General features: G+C 41.8%; 1 protein-coding gene across 4 annotated transcripts in view; it reads left to right on the top strand.

Annotated features, from left to right (window-relative positions):
• CEP128 (centrosomal protein 128) overlaps positions 1–14,689 on the top strand; it is a 418,732-nt gene that overhangs the window by 223,857 nt on the left and 180,186 nt on the right. Inside the window, exon 19 of one of the 4 annotated variants that reach the window (XM_050953224.1) lies at positions 4,549–5,121. The exons of the other annotated variants lie outside the window; for them this stretch is intronic. Coding sequence (XP_050809181.1) covers positions 4,549–4,610 — 62 coding nt within the window. The 3' untranslated portion in view covers positions 4,611–5,121. Of the gene's footprint in view, positions 1–4,548; positions 5,122–14,689 lie in introns of those variants that run through there. 4 annotated transcript variants of the gene reach the window in all.

Raw genomic sequence — 14,689 nt, 5'->3', positions numbered from 1 at the left:
TCTTGGATGCATTAGCCTAATATTTTATGCAGTTTTGTCTTTGCCTGCCATTGTTTTTATGCAAATGTAAAAGTATAAATGCCAGGGTGAAAAATGAAAGGTAAGATCTTTGATCAAATTATGTCTTACATACTGTTTTAAAACTTAAGTTGATTTTCTTTCTTTCATGAACCTGTTTTGTAAATAATGATTATCTCAAAATTATGGACTTATGATAAGCTAAAGAGGCATGATGTGTTCTTTCAGCTTGCTATGTACATTAATACCAAGGGGATATCATAATTAATTTTATCATTTGGTTTAAATACACTTGCAAGAAACTTGATCAAAATGAACAGGAAAAATTTGGAAGAAGGGAATTTAATGTCTGTAATATTTTACTAGTTCTCTCTCCTTTTTTTTTCTTTTGTGAATTGGGACTTGTTTTAAACCAAGCTAAAGAATTAATGATGTAAGAAATACTGTTTCATTTAAAACTGTTGAAATGATGTTGGGACGTATGTGTATGTATATGGAATTATATACACACTGAGTAAGGATATTTCATTCTTCTTCTGCCTAATGAGGAAGATCTTGTAAACAACCGTGGTACTTTATCAGAAAAGAAGACCTTCAGGGCACAAAAGTTTCCACACTTTGAAGAATTAATGAGGGAAAATCACTGATTTACAAGAGAGAAGAAATTGCAGGCACACTTTACAACTTTTCTATTCTGAATTTAATTATTTGCCTGAAATGTGTTTAAAAGAAATATGTCACCTTTGACTTAGTCTTCATGAAATGGAAATACTTATTCTTCATATATAACTGTCTAACCAGTGATAAAATGTCCATTTCATTAAATATAGTCCACCCTATTTGAAATTAAATTAATCAAATTGCTCCATGATCTTCCCATCCCAAATAGGGTGTTAGAAACATTTGTATAAGAGAATAACGAGTAACATAAATTTGGCTAGAATAAACAAGAAAATTATGTACCTAATAGGATTTGTAAGTGCAAAAGATGAAGGAAAGGCTTGAAACAGTGAAAAAGAAAATTATGTTCTGAATACTGTTTGTTACATTAACATCTTTAAATTTTAGTTACTGTATCTTCTTTTCTTGCCTAGCTAGGGGATTGTCAGGCCCTATTATAATACATGTAACTCATTGTAATTTCTCGATATGTGTATCTGACAGCTTTAATATCCTATTAACTGACATCCTTGTTTGGTTGAAAACTCCTCTTTTTGTAAAAAGAGTGCTCAGATATAGAGTTTTGCAGCACATTCTGGGAATTGAAGTTTTCGTGCTTTGTCTGGTACCAGAGCATTTTTTAATTTGCTACAAACATCAGCACCAGGAAAGCCTATACTGAATGTTGATTGTGCACAACAGCATACTTTTTATTTATAGTTTCAAGAGTATAAGCTGAATTCCTAGAAAATGATGGAAGGGCAGGTGTTGTTCTTTATGAAGATTATTTTTAACAAAAGCAGCTTCAGCTGGCTTGGCTTATTTTCCTTCCAGTTTTGCAGATGCACTGGTTTATATCTGGCAAATTGCATAGACCTCTAATTAATGTAGTCAAACTTAAATAAAGCTGTAAACCTCTTATTCGTAATTGGTAAATTGCTGTACTTCAAGGTCAGATTTTATCAGTGGCATCTCTTTGGATTGGATCTGCTGTCATTGCATTTATCAAATGGGGAACTGTGAAAGGTGATTTTGAACCTCACGCACCTGTCAGTTTTGATATGTGGGAATAATTTTGAGGATTTTTCCCATAAAACCAAGCAGGGCAAACAGATAACTGTACAGATAATACAATAAGGGATTAGTGGTTTGTGAACAATAAGCCACAAAGTGACATATAGTCAATCGGTCCCTCTTCATAGTTAATTGAATTAAAAGATCCAGTTGTCCTCTGCTTGCAAAAGGAGTAATAAATTCTAGTGAAGCCCGTTCACGTATTCATATCTTAATTTTCTTACGGTGGAAAGGAGAGCGTTAGTGTAGTATTTATTCCCACTACATCAGTTTAGCCTTTAGGTTACTATGATAAAATAGCTATTTTGGTCCTTTTGTATTTTTATACTCTCTTATGTTGTACATTAAAGGAGCACAGTTCCTAGTTTTCTGAGAGGCAGTGGTGTTGAATGGTGTAAATGCAACACAAGTCCATTTCTGAGGTCAGATTAGGTATTTAAATTATGTATTGGCTTTTCGATGGTGTTCATTGCCCTAATATCTGAGCAACTTACAGATAGTAAGAGATTTATTCTTATAACATCCCTGTGAAATAGCGAAGTGTTTTCCTTACTGTAGAGATGGGGTAATTGAGGCACAGAGAGATTGATTTACCCACAATCATACAGGAAGACTAGGAGAACTGGGAATAGAATCCAGGTCTCCTGAGTCTTGGTCTAATGCCTTAACCATGAGTCTGTCCTTTATTTTCAAATAATGTATGAACTGTTTATAAATCTGTCAGTTTCTATTTGTCCATCCCTATGGTATCTCAGCACCACAGTTGCCTTTTCTTGCTTTGGACAACAGGTATACTAACTGGGAATAAACATGATTTAACACAAGCCCTTTAATGTACAAGATATTTACCACATTATATACTGTAACTTCTTACTTATACCTCTTTCAAATAAGACTCCATTTTAGGTGTTCTGAAATATAGACTATATAAGTCATTGCATCTAGGAATAAATTAAGTATAAAACCCAGGCAAATTCACTTTGTTTAAAATGTGATAAATAAATGCTCAACTACGTACTGATTGTTGAACAAAAACCAGTGCCTTTCTGAGCCCAACTGGTGGTGACTTATTGCCTATAAAATGTTACTATCTATATGATTCTAAGACTATAGGAACAGCATTTTATGGAGTGAAAATTTGCTAAGGCCCTGTCTACACTGGCAAGTTTCTTCGTGGTAAAGCAACTTTTTGCGCTGTAATTCGCGAGGTATACACGCTACCAAGCCACTTAGTGCGTAGAAACTGCACAGTTATAGCGCTTTTAAAAAATCACCCCAATGGAAGGCGTACAACTTTCTGCATTGGGGGTACAGCACTGCGGTGACAGTGTAGACACCATGGTGATTACAGCGCTGCGATTGGCCTCTGGGAGGTGTCCCACAATGCCTGTTCTCACCTCTCTGGTCATTGGTTTAAACTCTACCGCCCTGCCCTCGGGTGACCAACTGTCATCCCCACCCCATAAATCCCTTTGGAAATTTGAAAGTCCCCTTCCTGTTTGTTTAGTGATGCGTGCAGTGGTCTCAGCACATCTTTCCAGGTGGCCATGCCTGTTCCATGCACCAGGCAATCTCCTGCTTGGAACAATGCTGAGCTGCTGGACCCCATCAGCGTTTGGGGAGAGGAGGCTGTCCAGTCTCAGCTGCACTCCAGTTGTAGGAATTATGATACCTACGGATAGATTTCACGATGCATGACAGAAGGGGGCTATGACCTGGACACAATATAGTGTTCGATCAAAGTGAAGGAACTACCACAAGGCACAGGAGGCAACCCACCGCTCCTTGGCTGCGCCCATAACCTTCCAGTTCTACAAATAGCTGAACTCAATACTTGGTGGCGATCCCACCTCCACTAGGAAGGCCCATGTGGATACTTGTGTGGCTTATGTGCCAGTCGAGAGCGGACCAAGCCAGGAGGAGGAAATCTTGGATGAGGCTGTGGGGAGGGAGGGGGACCCAGAGGCAGAGGATGGCTCAGAGGCCAGAGATGCAGCCAGAAGCTCTTTTATACCCCAGAGAAGGCTAGCCAGTCACAGCTGTTAGAGCTTGGTGAAGCACAAACAGGAGAGGAGGCTCCTGGGAAGTGGCTTTGATTTTGGGACTCGCTGAAGCGAGTTGTTGGGGGCAGGAGGACTGCAGATAGCAGACTTGTCTCCCACCGCATGCCTAGTCTGAGCGGCAGAACAGACAGTTGATTGACTCCCTCACTTCATGGGAATCTGCCTCAGAGATCTCCAGGAAACTCTCACGGAGCTACTGGGCAATCCGCTGCCGCAGGTTCTTCAGCAGAGCTGCTTTGTTTCTTGCCCCATTAACGGTAACTTTCCCGCAGCACTGTGCCATCACAGGGGCAGGGGAGGGGAAACCATTGCTGCACACAGGCGAGCCGCATAAGGGCCAGGGCAGAAGCCGCAGGCTTGGAGAAGACCCTTTCTTGAGTCCCTGCTCACCCTCAGCAGCGAGATATCTTCCATAATGATCACATCCTGTGGAAAATGTGAAGGCCCCCCTTACAGTGCTCGCTCTCCCCAAGAGCCACATGCCCAGTCTGCAGCAGGGTTTGGGAAGAGTGGTTTACCCTTACCATGCAGCAACTCACCATTTTGGGGGTCTCGTGGCTCATATGTGCTTGCCTGGGGTCAGCCAGTTAGTGACAGGTGTGTGAATAATGTTTGTGTTTTAAGTCACTGAATCAGTGTTGTCTGTGTTACAAACAGTACTGCTTCTGTAAAATGTTGCATTTAAACTTCACAGAGATGACCATGGGAGCTCAACCTCCCTCTTTGTTATCAGCGCCTGAACTGCTGCACAGAATTAGAAAGCAGCTAAGGAGGACTTTCTGCGTGATGTTATGAGGCACTCTGCTGCTCTGAAACAGGAATTGAAGGAGTGGCAGGACAGCGAGAAGAGAGATAGAAAGGAGAATGCAGCAAACCAGAATGAAGCCACAGAATGGCTCTTAAAGGTTATGGAGCACCAAGCAGACACTATCCAGGTGATACTAGCTCTTCAAACCAAGCAGCTCCGTACCCGCCTTCCCCTGCAGCCGCTGTCACAAAACTCTTTCCCATGTGCCCCCCGAGACACCGCCAACACACTTATCAATCTCGTGGCTCCAGTCTATACTGCGGCATTCCACTCCTCCTCCCCGACAGTCCAGCACTGTGGACTCCCACTGCACGTAACACCTATCCTCTGCAGTTTGGCCCTGCTGAAGTACAGTACCCGCTGCAGTGTACTCCAAAGGAGAAGGCTGGATGTGATCCCTGGACATATGCAAATCTTTAGTCATCCGGGGACCCCTCTTCCTCCTGGGACCTTCCCTTCCCCCATCCCCATCCCTGCTGATTTTTTGTTTGTTTGTTTTGACTCTCTCCTCTGGTTGTTGTCTTTTAATAAAAGAATTGTGTTGGTTTGAAAACAATCTTTATTCTATTAATTAAAAGCAAAAGGAACACTGCAAAGCAACATACAATTATGTTAATCCCCCTTATTGCATTGTGTGCACCAATCACCTCCTAGCATTACAAACACTGCAATCCTGAGAATAGCAACAAATATTAGTGGCTTTCAGCTTCAAATTTCTGCTTCAAGGCGTTCCTGATCCTTATGGCCCCATGCTGTGCCCCTCTATAGCCCTGGTCTCTGGCTGTTCAAACTCAGCCTCCAGGCACTGAGCTACTGTGGTCCAGCCCTGAGTGAAGCTTTCACCTTTCCCTTCACAAATATTATGGAGTGTACAGCACGTGGCTATAAGCATATGAATATTGTCCGTGTCAAGGTCCAGCTTCCCATAGAGGCAGCACTTTTAAACAACCAAAAGCACACTCAGCAGTCATTTTGTACTTGCTCAGCCTGTTGTTGAACCACTCCTTGCTGCTGTCAAGTTGCCCCGTGTATGGCTTCATAAGCCATAGCATTAAGGGGTAGGCGAGGTCTCCCAGGATCACAGTGGGCATTTCGACTTCCCCTACGGTGATCTCCTGGTCCAGGAAGAAAGTCCCATCTTGCATCTTCCTGAATAGGCCAGTGTTCTGAAAGATGCGTGCATCATGCACTTTTCTGGACCAGCCTGCGTTGATGTCTGTGAAACACCCTCGGTGATTCACAAGTGGAGAACCATTGAGAAATACACCTTGCAATTAATGTACTCAGTGGCTAGGTGGTCTGGTGCCAGAATTGGAATATGCGTGCCATCTACCGCCCCTCCACAGTTAGGGAAGCCCATTTATTCAAAGTCATCCACAACGTCATGCACCTTGTCAAGAGTCATGGTCTTTCAGAGCAGAATGCGATTAATGGCCCTGCGCACTTCCATCAACACGAGTCCAGCAGTTGACTTTCCCACTCTGAACTGGTTAATGACCGATCGGTAGCTGTCTGGAGTAGCCAGATTCCACAGTGCAATCGCCATGCGCTTCTCTATCGACAGGGCAGCTATCATTCTCGTATCCTTGCAGTGCAGGGCTGGGGTGAGCTCATCACGCAGTCTCATGAATGTGGCTTTCCTCATCCAAAAGTTCTGCAGCTCATCATCCCAAGCCTAAAAGTAACGTTCCACTATGGTCAGCATCTCCGTGAATGGCACAAGCAATCTCGTGTTGTAGCTACTATATGTGGCGAGATCAGTGTTGCACTCCTCTTGCCTTTGTAGTTTAAGGAATAATTCCACTGCCACTCGTGACATGTTAGTCAGAGCGAGCAGCATACTAGTCAACAGTTTGGGATCCATTCCTGCACCCTGAAGAGGCAGGGCTCGCAGTACACAAACCGTTGAAAAATGGCGCCAAATGCGGATGGAAGCACAAGGATTTCTGGGATGTGAGGCAATGCATCACGGGTCATTGGGACAGGACCCAGGATTCCCCGCGACCCCCTCCGCCTTCTCACAAGTCTAATCGGCAGAAGAGAAGGAGGGTGCTCTGTGGGATAGCTGTCACAGAGTGCATCATTCTGAATACCACTGCAAGTGCCACAAGTGTGAACACACTATTGTGCAGGCAGCTGACCATGTGAACACAGAACCGTGGTTTCCTTTCAGTGCTCTCTGCGCGGCATTGTAACTGCCAGCACTGTAACTTTGCCAGTGTAGAAGTGCTCTAAGTTAAATGCCCAAATAACTCTCCTTTCTTAAGGAGCTACATCAGATACAAAATCCTAACGCAAACGTTTGCCTTTAGCAAAATGTGCTCAAGCAAAGTTGGAGTACACGTTTGGATAGACAGCTATTAAGGTTGTAAAGTCCATACTCCTGCTTCAGCACAACCTGTGCTGTACTATCAACATTTTTTTAAGTTAGACTGTGAAAGTTGGAATGTTCAGATTCTTAAACTCATAAAGAAGCTTTTCATATGTTAATCTTAGTGGAAATTGTCCTTTCTCTAGCAGCTTATGTTACACAGAAGAAATACTACAGTTGTAGTTGTGCATTTCTAATGGGTCACAACATAGTAATTAGGCTTCCATTACATAATTCGGAAATACAATTCCTCACAAAAGGTGATTGTGAAACACAACTTTTGTCTCCACATTGTGATCTCAACTAGGTAATACCATGGGTAGTCAACGATAGAATTTCAGAAGGCCAGAACAAATCTGAGTGTTGCATTGTGCCCTAGGGGAGGCATGACAGTGACTGAAGAGGATCTTCAGAAGCAGCAAATTCTGCAGCACATCACTAATATAGGGAGAGGATAATACTATCCTCTCCCTATAAGTTCCACGGTGGAGACAGCCAACACAAGTATGCCTTATTGATTACAGCAGCAGCCTTTTGATTGAGAAGAGATCTTTGCAGTAGTCAGATCTTATCCCATTTATGACTTTGTATAGATAAATATTAGGACCTTCAAAGCCAGTGCAGATAATGGTGCTTCTAAAGTGTTTGACCTATTGTCCTGCCTAGAAAGTGACCTACTCCACTCAGAACCAGTGCAGTTTCTGAGTGGATTACAAGTGCAACAGTAGGGTTAAACGCTTTCTGCCTGGCCGTAAAGATAGATACTAATCTTAGGTAGATTAGTATCCAAGACGAAGCAGTAGTCTTACTTTAAAAAAAAAAAATCTTATTTTTTTTTTATTTTCTTCATCCTTTTGTTTTCTGGTTCCCATATTTTTAAGTCCCAGTCACTGAGAACTGTGGTTTATCATCAGTTCAAAGAGCTTACTGTTGATTACAGATTGCTCTCGCCCCTCGCTCCACCGATATGGCCACCAGGTGCCCGTTATCTACCGGGTAATGAGCGTTGGAATAGGGCGGAGGTTCGATCACTGGATGCCCTGGGGGGGGTGACAAGTGCCCAAGGGTAGTGACGGGGATAACGCAAGCAATCAGTCGTAGTGTTAAAGATTGAGGATTTATTAAATGAGTCACAGATAAGGATAAGGGACCACACGATTAGTTACAACTTGGGCTTACAATATAATACTAGAACAAATAACACAAGCACTACAATTACAAATAGAAGCTGGCCCTGGTATTTTTCTAAGTCCCAGTAATTATTCAGGTCGTCCCAGGGGTTAGTAAAAGTGATATTGGTGCTATTAGTAATCATAAATGCAGCAACTAATCTTATTAAACACAAATTGTGAGGCTCAACTGGTCCCCCTTGCGTTCAAGGTTTCCTGGTCAACGGGTTTCCCCTAGCAGGAGCCTTGGGGCGGCTGGAACCAGTCTCTGCCTCTTATCTAACAGCACAGATATACAGATATCCTTAACAGCTAATTCTACTTACACATACAAACCACAAAAGTTTCATTACGGCCGGCAAGCAGTCAGGCTCTGGGAAACGCGTGAGCCAGGAGAGAGCTTCAGGTTGATCAAGCCTGGATACGGTTCGACGGGAATTCGAGTTCTCTCTCCGCCCGTCCCCGGGAGGGGGTCAGGAATATATAACGAATTTTTCGTCATAATTTATGATAAGCCAATTGCAGGGTCGCGAGTGGCTCATGCCCATACAAGGGAGGCAATCGGGCCCCAGCATCTCTACCCAGGAAGCAACCGTCGTGAGGGGAACTTCCCCTCCTCAGGTCGGCCGACCGCAAGGTGCTGTTTCCTGTTACAAGTTCTGCTTTCTGAGCAGCTATGTGATCAGTGGCAGTTCTGGGGGCTGGGGGAAAATTCCGTTGGGGGGTGGAGGCCGGAGCACCTGTTGTCTGGTCCTGGGGCCCAACTTGGGGGTCTAACACTTACCTGGATCTATCCTTGTTACCCATTTATCTTCGTATCAGAAGAAATGGAAATTTTCAAGAGCCCGAACCTAAAACTTAAAGTGAACTGTAAGGGCGAGAGTGGAGGACAAGGGGAGTTTGACTAACTTTTTCCCCTACACCCATTACATTTTGTCTGTGAGACAAACTTGTAGTGCTCAGTTTGCATAATCAAAAATTTGTGCAATAAGTTACACCAGCAGATTTTGTGTTTTTAGTCTGAAAAATTTAGGCAGTCAATTAGTTGCATGACTAATTGGTATGCAATATTTTTTGATCTGTGAATATCATTTGGGTCCATTTGTGCATATGGACCTATGCCCTTCAATTTTGAACTGTTCATTAAAAAGCATTTTAAGGCTTTGGGGGTGGGGTGCGAGGGGTTGAGGGTGGCAATATGGCATAGGGTATGTAATGCTGGGGGAAGGGTTTCTGAAACTTTTGATACACAGAAAGGAAAGGATTTTCTTCTGCCTGTTCTGGAACTTGAGAATTTTTATAATTGTCACTATATTTTGCAACCTGTTGGTTAATTTTCAAGAGCACTAAAGAGACTACGATATGTATTTTTGAAAAGTAGCTTCTTAAATAAGAGTGGAATATGAGTAACTTATTACAGGAAAATCCCCCTTAAGTATTGAAGACAGATTGAAAATGTATTCTTTATTCTTGCACAACTACATATACACAAGCAGACTCCCTGCTCATGATGTTGCAGCATAGATTACAATGGAATTCATGCTGCTAGGAAAGGAGAAAAAATAAGAGTTTACCAAGAACTTACTTGGAATCTTTAGCATTTCTTGGAACAAATATTCTGAGTCAGGAATCAAAATGTTCTATCTCTCTTTGCCATGTATGAAAGACGGAGAGGAAAAAGCACTCATGCATGATAGGAGATCTAACTGAAGGAAAATGAGACTCTAAAACCTAAAATTTATTCTTGGTTTACTTGGTTGTGCTTAAAACACATCCATTTTAGGATTTTATATGCTTACTATGCATCTACAGTGGAAACTTTTATTGCTAATGTAGACTTCAGCACTTTGACTCCTAACTTATGTAAATGCTATTACCATGTAAAATATCTCAGTAGTCTTGTTGAAGGCAACAGATTAAGTTTATTAGATTTAATCAGATTATTTTTTCAGAGTAATGAATTTCAGTAACATACAGTATTACTTCTTAACAATGAGATTCAATGTTACTTTGCAGATCATTCAGCAACATTGAGTACACTCCAATTTTTTCTTTGATAGTCTTGTACCCAGTGTATAGGTGTCATTATGGTATTCAGTTTGAGAGCTAAAGAACAAGAGTTAGAGTAAACAGAGCTTGGAGTGTCCCCAAAATACAATATCTATTACCTTAAATCATAGATTACAAAATAATTGTAGCTTCATTTGTTTGATTATATAACTCATTTTTGTTCCCACTTCCAGTTTTGCACAATTTTTTGCAATTAACTTTTCTTTATTAAAATTAAAAATCAATCATTAATTTAACTTCTTGATGAGTTTATCCAAAGAGATTTAAATTGCTGTTTGTTAATCACCTAAAGTGGTAATTTGACATCCTTCAGTAATGTAATTTATATGTTATATGATTGATATAATTGAATAGCAATAGAATATTGGGCCAGATCCTGGGGACCAGTTATGTTGCATGCATGATAGTTTTGGAAGGAAGGAGCTGGTAAGCCAAAGTAGGGTGTTGATAAATCACACCAGCAATATGCTGATATTAGGACCAAGTATACAGTCCCTGACACAAAACAAAGTAGTCTCAGGGCTCTTTTGTCTTATTATTGGCTGCCTATGACCCCTTTCTTCCTCCCCTGTCCCTCCATGAGTTGTGTGGCAGTTGGGGATTGGCTGGAAGTTGTAGCTCCCTGGCCATTACTCCTTTCCCAGCCACACCTGGGGACAATAAACAGAGACTATGCTTGCTCTATGCCTCCTGGGCATTCCTTGGGAAGCCAGTTAAACTGGTTTTAAGCCTACCTTGAACTACCAGAGCAATGCAAACAAGTGTCAGTAGGTCCAGAATCTAGACCAGTGTTGTAACAGTGGATCAAATGCCATTAACCTTCAATCTGAATTTACCAGTTAGCAGGTATACAAATACAGATAAAGATAGCCCCTACCTTGATGACTTTACAGTCATTAAGACAGACATAGACAAGACAAGATAAAACAGTAGATGAGCTGATTCAGAACACAGATAAAAATATGTATTTTAATGACTGAAGAGGATTAGTTTGTGGTTTGTGTGGTAGAACTGAGTGAGTCTTTACAATGTTGAATGTGAAGGATTGGATTCCTGTTGCACTGGGATTTGGAGATTATTCTAAGCATAAAAGGCAGCATTGGAAAAGGCACAATATTTAGGTAGCTTTGACTCCATTATGTAAATATAACTTCTGCAATTTCAAAGGTAACATCTGCTAAATGGCTGGTTTTGATATTTAGGTTAGGTCTCTTGATTGTTAATTGGTAGTTGTTCACACAGAAAAAATATTTCTTCCCCATGTTAAGTAAGATCCCTTATGAAATAAGCGTGCAGGCACCAAAGTCACTATGTCATAATTACATGAAGTTATGTCAGATACAAGTACTGGAATTAAATTACAGAATGCACGCAAAGGGATATGGTCTTTTGGGGAACAGCCAGAAGACAATTATATAAAGCAAAATCAACTTTTCACTCTTGTTTCCTTGTTTGCTGAAAGAAAGACAGTGAGGTGCAATATCTCATTTCTCAGGTTTGCTGTATACCTACCCTGTAAGTTCCCATTTCAGAGTTGAAAAAAATTCCCAATTAGAACTGTTTTAGAATCAGAAAAGCTCTTAAATTGGCTGATACAGCAGTTTGACTGCCTATAATTCTCTTGCTGATGAAATAGGGTGTCAGACTCTCAGCTGTCCTTTAGGTAATTAGTACCAGAGTCCTGCTTAGTGTTCAATACCCATGGCAATATATATTTTTATATGCTCATTTGTTAGCTTTTTACTAAGCTGGAAATAGTTTCCTGATACGTTATAGTGGGGCACACAAGTACAAATGTACTGCATAGAGTACAGTATTTCCATAAACCATACAGGGAAGTAAGACCCTTTTTCCATAACTGTGATTAATTGTCCTGTTTACCCACTTGCTTGTTCCGCTCCATGCAATAAAATGTGACCATCTCCTTCCACTGATCTTCTGTCTTTGATTTGATGTTAGCTGTCCTGTCCCATAACATGTTTGATTTCAGCAAATCACAGTACATTAGCTCACACAGCTAATTTGTAGCTTTCTTTCTCTTCAAAATTCTCCACATCTGAGGGTGGCAATGTTTCTTTTATCCCCAAAGCTTGCATATTAGAACATATAGGTTGGTCCTGGAAAAGGGAGTCTTCATATAGTGTAATCGTAGAATCATAGGACTAAAACAGACCTCGAGAGGTCATCTACTCCAGTCTCCTGCACTCATGTTAGGACTAAGTATTATCTAGACCAGTGGTTTTCAACCCTTGGCCCACATGTGGCCCAATTAGTATACAGTTATGGCCCAGTTCAGCTGTGTGCTAAAGGCCCTGGCTGTGCCCAAGGTCCCCGGTTCCCAGCTCCCCTGGGGGGGGTGTGTGTCTGGGCTGCCCCGCTGCTTAGTGCAAAGGATCAGGGATTCACGAGTTCCAGAGTCCGGGGCACCCACCTGGCCCTGCAAATACCAGAGACCTGGGCAGCTGTGTGGCTGGGTACCAGGCTGGGCAGCCGGACCACCCTGCATGGCAGGAGTCCCAGGGTCTGGGGCAGCCAACCCGCCCTGCAGGCTCCAGGGTAGCCACCTGGACCTGTGGGCTCCGAGGTCTGGGACACCTGCATAGAGGGGACTGGGGCGGGCAGTCAGCCAGCCCCCGGGGGGCAGAGATGGCCCATGCAGTGAAGATCTAGGGTCCAGGGTCAGGGTCCGGGCTGCCACTTTCTGGCCCCTGCAGCCCAGGTTACACATCGTCGGCTGCATATGTGGCCCACAATGTATAATATGTTGAGAATCACTGATCTGGACCATCCCTGACAAGTGTTTGTCTAACCTGCTCTTAAAAATCTCCAATGATGCAAATTCCACAATTTCCCTTGGTAATTTATTTCAGTTCTTAACCAACCTGACAGGAAGTTTTTCCTAATGTCCAATCTAAACCTCTCTTGCTGCAATTTAATTCCAGTCCTTCTTGTCCTATCCTCAGAGGTTAAGAACAATTTTTCTCCCTCCTCCTTGTAACAACCTTCTATGTACTTGAAAATTATCATGTCCCCTCTCAGTCTTTTCTCTTTTCCAGATTAAACAAATCCAATTTTTTCAATCTTCCCTCATAGGTCATGTTTTCTAGACCTTTAATCATTTTTACTGCTCTTCTCTGGACTTTCTCCAATTTGTTCACATCCTTCCTGAAATGTGGCACCCAGAACTGGATACAATACTCCAGTTGAGGCCTAATCAGCGCGGAGTAGAGCAAAAGAATTATTTCTTGTGTCTTGCTTACAACACTCCTGCTAATACAGCCGAGAATAATGTTTCTTTTTTTGCCACAGTATTACACTGTTGACACACATTTAGCTTATGGTCCACTATGACCCCCAGATTCCTTTCCACAGTACTCCTTCCTAGGCACTCCTTCCCATTTTGTATGTGTGCAACTGATTGTTCTTTCCTAAATGGACTTTGCATTTGTCCTTATTGACTTTCATCCTATTTACTTGAGACCATGTCTCCAGTTTGTCCAGATCATTTTGAATTTTAATCCTGTCCTCCAAAGCACTTGCAACCCCTCCCAATCCTGTCCGCAAACTTTTTAGGTGTATTCTCCATCCCATTATCTAAATAATTGATGAAGATATTGAACAGAACTGGACCCAGAATCAATCCCTGCGTGACTCCACTCGTTATGCCCTTCCAGCATGACTGTGAACAACTGATAACTACTCTCTGGTTTTTCAACCAGTTTTGCACCCACCTTATAGTAGCTCCATCTAGGTTGCATTTCCCTAGTTTGTTTATGAGAAAGTCATGTGAGATGGTATCAAAAGCATACTAAAGTCAAGATATACCACATCTACTGCTTCCCCTCTATCCTCAGTGCTTGTTACCCTGTCAAAGAAAGCTATCAGATTGGTTTGACATGATTTATTCTTGACAAATCCATGCTGACTGTTACTTATCACCTTATTATCTTTTAGATGTTTGCAAACTGATTGCTTAATTATTTGCTCCATTATCTTTCTGGGTTCAGAATTTTTTTGGTTCTTTGACAATAAGGAGATGGAAGCCAAAGAATCAAAATATAAAATCAGTTGGAATATAGCAAACTTCTGGGGTGCCTATTGAGTGTTCTAAATGGAAGATACAAGAAGCTCTTCTTAGATTGTAAGCTCCTTAGAGTAGAGACTTGGTATTCTATGTGTTCATACAGCACCTAACATAATAGGGCTATGATACTTATTTGGTCTTTTAGATACTACACTAATACAAATGTTTAATCTATATGAATTGTCCAATCCTGCTGATTGTAGAAGGGGGAATCACAGTGGTAAATCATCATAGTGTCAATTTTAAGGCCTGATACTGTAACTCTTACTCATAGTTATGCAGGTTTCCTTTGAGGATGGGAACTGATAGATCAGATATAAAGTGACTGTTTTGTGAAAAGTGTTCACCCACAGGTGATATGGTGGTTTTGTC

Source organism: Gopherus flavomarginatus, chromosome 5 (assembly GCF_025201925.1).
Source record: "Gopherus flavomarginatus isolate rGopFla2 chromosome 5, rGopFla2.mat.asm, whole genome shotgun sequence".
Lineage (NCBI taxonomy): Eukaryota > Metazoa > Chordata > Testudines > Testudinidae > Gopherus > Gopherus flavomarginatus.
Note: the sequence above shows the minus strand (reverse complement) of the source record. Positions and strands in the feature narration are given on the sequence as shown.